This window comes from Verticillium alfalfae, genomic scaffold (assembly GCF_000150825.1).
Source record: "Verticillium alfalfae VaMs.102 supercont1.12 genomic scaffold, whole genome shotgun sequence".
In the NCBI taxonomy this organism is placed as follows: domain Eukaryota; kingdom Fungi; phylum Ascomycota; class Sordariomycetes; order Glomerellales; family Plectosphaerellaceae; genus Verticillium; species Verticillium alfalfae.
Genome location: NW_003315027.1, coordinates 740752 through 744735, shown reverse-complemented (window position 1 = coordinate 744735; position 3984 = coordinate 740752). Strand labels below are relative to the sequence as shown.

General features: G+C 58.5%; 2 protein-coding genes across 2 annotated transcripts in view; both read right to left on the bottom strand.

Moving 5' to 3' along the window:
• Positions 1-1613, bottom strand: part of VDBG_08462 (GYF domain-containing protein) — a gene marked incomplete at both ends in the record, with an annotated part of 4781 nt that extends 3168 nt beyond the window's left edge. The window contains 4 exons of the mRNA XM_003001371.1: positions 25-745; positions 834-1259; positions 1384-1410; positions 1510-1613. Of these exons, the coding sequence (XP_003001417.1) occupies positions 25-745; positions 834-1259; positions 1384-1410; positions 1510-1613 (1278 nt within the window). The remainder of the gene's footprint in view (positions 1-24; positions 746-833; positions 1260-1383; positions 1411-1509) is intronic.
• A 1413-nt stretch (positions 1614-3026) lies between these two features.
• Positions 3027-3984, bottom strand: part of VDBG_08461 (vacuolar cation channel) — a gene marked incomplete at both ends in the record, with an annotated part of 2239 nt that continues 1281 nt past the window's right edge. The window contains one exon of the mRNA XM_003001370.1: positions 3027-3769. Coding sequence (XP_003001416.1) covers positions 3027-3769 — 743 coding nt within the window. The remainder of the gene's footprint in view (positions 3770-3984) is intronic.

Genomic DNA, 3984 nt, shown 5'->3' with positions numbered 1-3984 from the left:
AAAGTCGCTGGTGGAGCCCTTGACGGGTGTCTCGAAGACTCCCATGTTGCTCGTCGCGGGGTTGGGCATCGGGGGCGGACTCGTATCCTTGGCCCCTCCGAGGGCAGCGCTGCCGGAGAGGCTGTCGTCGCCGAAGGGGTCGGTATCAGTCCGAGGGCGCGAGCGCCACGATCGATCGGCGGTGCCGCCAGGGGTCTCGGCCTGCTTGGCGCCACCCGCATCCTCGGCGCCTTCTTTTCCAGGAATCAGATTCGCGAAGCGGCTGCCGCCACGAACGCTACCCCCGAGCGCGGTGGGCGTCGGGAGGGCAAACTGGCCAAAGTTTCCCATGCCCGAAGACGGCGGCGGCGGGTTCGACTGCCCCCACAGAGAACTGATGTTGGTGCCGGCAATCGGAGTTCCCGCTGTGTTGCTACGCATCAGGCCTCCGAATCCACCCCGGCCTTGGGGTGTTCCACGACTGGGGGGGGCGCCACCTTCTTCTTCACTCAGGTCCTGGTCCTTGGCCTCGCCTCCCTTGCGCCCAAACAGGAAGCCGCTGTCGTCGCGGTTAAACCGTGCCGTGGCCGGGGACGAGACGCCTCCAGAAGCAAAAGGATTCGAGTCGGTTGTCTCGCGCCGGCGGGTGCTCGGACGAGAAGCGGAGGTCGGCGACGCGACGCCGAAGCCAGGACCGCCACTCCCATGCGAAACGGATGTTTTCCGGCCGTTGGTGCCGCCCTTGCTGCGCGCCTTCCTTCTGTTGCTGGTTCGGTGGTTTCAAGGGGGAGTTTACGTCGGACGCAAAAGCCTGCGATACGGGGTCAGCATGTGGGGCTGGCAGGGCCACAAACGAGCCGGGCAAGCGCACCTCCTTCTCCTCAGCAGACAGATGACGCGAAGAGTTGGGACCGTTCGAAGCGGCGGGAAGCCAACACGAATTCGGATCCTGGTTGGCGTGGGTGTGGCCGGTCTTGCCCCAGCCACGTGACGAGTTACCGTTCGCATGGCCAGGGGCCCATCCAGGTTCGAGGACTTCGGAAGACTCTTGCTGGGTGGCGGCGTCTTGGAAAAGGTTGAGAATGGACTGCTTCGCGTACTGGGCGGGTTGTGAGGCGAAATCGTAGCTCGCTACGCCAGCGACCGAGGGCGTCGTGGGCTCCAGGGGCGTCTGAGGAAAGGCTTGATCGGAGGGCGTCGCGCTGTGGGAGGTCTGTCCTGGCGTCGTCGAGGATCGGCGGAAGGTGAGGGTGCCGTTGGGTCTGCCACCGCTTCTGGCCCTGCAAAAGAAGTGTCAATTGATGTCGTAGAAGGTGTGTGCGGGCCAAGGTTTTGGGATCGCGATGGGATGGGTGGATGGAGACAAGGGGGTTGTGGTGAATTGCATGATGCTTCAAATTTGACCCAAGGGGGTGGAGACGCCGCCCCATCCTCGAGCGAAGCACAGCAGCAGGTGAAAAAACGACAACACCTCGTTCAGACAGCATCTCCATTCAGGATTGGGGAGAAAAAAAAAAGGGATAGACCTACCAGTCACCTCCGGCACCTCCACGTCCATCACCACGGCCGGCTCTCGCGTCACGGTTGGCATTTTGGCCTGCAGCGGCAGAGGCGAAACTCGAAGGAAGAGGCATGATTGTGATGTCGGTTTTGGGGAATCAAAAATCGAAATCAAATCTTCAAAGACGTCGCGATGGCAGGCAGAACGATGCTTGACGACGCGATGGCGGGATAGGGTTGGTTCGGGCTGGTAACCTGAAGCCACGTTGGGGGGGGGAGAGAGAGGCGAACAGGAATGCAGGGACAGATGCAAGTCGCGACAGGTCGGATGCGGATGTAGCTATACCGTAGGGAGAGGTAGAGCTTTTTTGCAGGGGGGGGGCAGACGGGTATAGGTGGCTTGCTAAACGATGGCTGAGATCGAACAAGAGGGTTGTTGGTAGAACGGGAGAGTCGTTGCGTGTTTGGATTGTTTTTGCTGGCTGGTGGCAGCAGTCGTAGGTGGGTTGATTCGTTGTTGATGCACAAGGCAAGGTAGTGTGATGGTGGGCTGGTGACGTGGTGGTGAAGCGTCAAGGCTGGCGAAGGGCGACGGGTGTCCGAAAAAATCAAAGGGTTGAAGGAAAATTGCCAGCTCGAGCGGACCCACGAGAGGGTGGACCCGTGTGGTCGGTAGCCTGACGCTAGCCGCTTGTGGTCTCCCCAGAAACCTGCCCTGCCTTGCCTGCCTTCTCTGCCTTATGCCCAGTGACGAAATCACGTGCCGATGGTGTCCTCGGCCAGACGGTTCGTACTTTGCAGTGTCACCACGCGTACAGCGTGATCCCACGGCGCATCCCCTCGAAGTAAACCTCAGCACGTAAACTGACCACCGCCGACCTGAATAGCTCTGATGTGGATCTAGATAGCTACTCCTTCAGTACATAGTTGAAGCGGGTACGTCTGTTGAATATCAAGTACGTACACGTACAGGCATGCAGATGTACTGTTTGTGATATCATTTGATTCAATTGGCGACATCTATTTTCTGCCGCCTGGCTGTCGATCATGTGAAATACCTACTGAGGTTGAAGTTCGACATGAAAGGGATACCAACCTCAGGCTCTCGGCCAGCATAGAGCCCTGTCAGTGGTGGCCGAATCGCATCTGCACCTGCCTCAACAACTCTGCCTGGCCCTCACGAACCAGCCCATGGCTCTCAATCGCCCACCAATGCTCTCAATTGCGCTGACGCTCATGACAACACATCACACAGCGGCAAGGCACAATATCAAACAAGCCCCTTGGCCACATATCTACCTTGCCATGGCGTTGCGCATAGATGGCTGATGCCTCTGCCGAATAGGCGTCTGCCGGCATTCCGATCAGCGTGGAAGGCTATTTTCAAAACCGCCTTGTCCGCATCGTGACAATCAATTCAGTCGTAATCGTATCATTCGTAACTACAAAACGCAAACACAGGTAGTTCTTCACCCGGGAAGTGTGACCATCTACGTGCGCCCTCCCCAGGGAACAATTCCGCGCGAACGACCCCGCAATGCGGCATCTCACTCGACTTCGCTTGAGCTGCCGGCCGCGGCACCGTCCTTGGCCTTCTGCGCGCCATCCTCCTTTGCGCCCTCGCCATCGAAAGAGACGAGGTCGGTCGCCGTGCTGCCCTTGCCGGCGCCCACAGCCTTCGAGATCTCGAGAATGAGCTTCTTCAGCTCGTCAATCTCCTCCTTCAGCTTCCTCACCTCCTGCACGGCGGGCTCCACCTCCACGTTCGACTTGGCACTGTCGCAAATCTTGTCCCAGCCGTCGGCCTCAAAGTCCAGCTCGCCCGCCATTTGCTCCCACTCCTCCACCACGTCGTCGTCCTCCTCGCCGTTGGAGCGGTTGCGCTGGATCTCCTTGGCCGTGCGCGTTTCGGCGTAGGCCGCGATCAGAAGGACCGGGGAGTAGAAGACGGCCATGACTATGTCGTTGAGGTGCTCAAAGCGCTCCTTGGGCATCCACCAGCCTACCAATGCAATGACGACCATCTCGACGAGGTTGAAGGGCGGAATGTACACGTTCTCGTCGGGTGCGCGCACAAACTGCATCGTCTTCTGCGCAAACAAGGCAAGGAACTCATCGTTGGCGTTCTGATAAATGTCCTCGTACGCCGAGTTGTACAGGGCGATGAGAATGTTGAGCAGGATGACCATGACGATAAATGTGAAGAAGTAGTAGAGAATGGTTCCAAAGGGCGGCGAGAACTCGTCAAAGACATCCATGTCAGGACTCTGCATGATGCGTTGGCCATGGCCTTGAAAATGAGCGCGTAGTCGTCGACAGCCATGTCTTCGGCAGCATCCAGTCCGACAAACGCCTGCAAGAAGCCGATGATCAAAACAGCCAGCAGAGCGAAGAAGATGATGGATTCCTTCATCATGACCTTGAGGACGACCAGCATGCGCCGAAGAATCGGAAGGTGTCGAGTAGAGCAAGAGCGGGACCAGAACAAGGGGCACTGATGCGAGA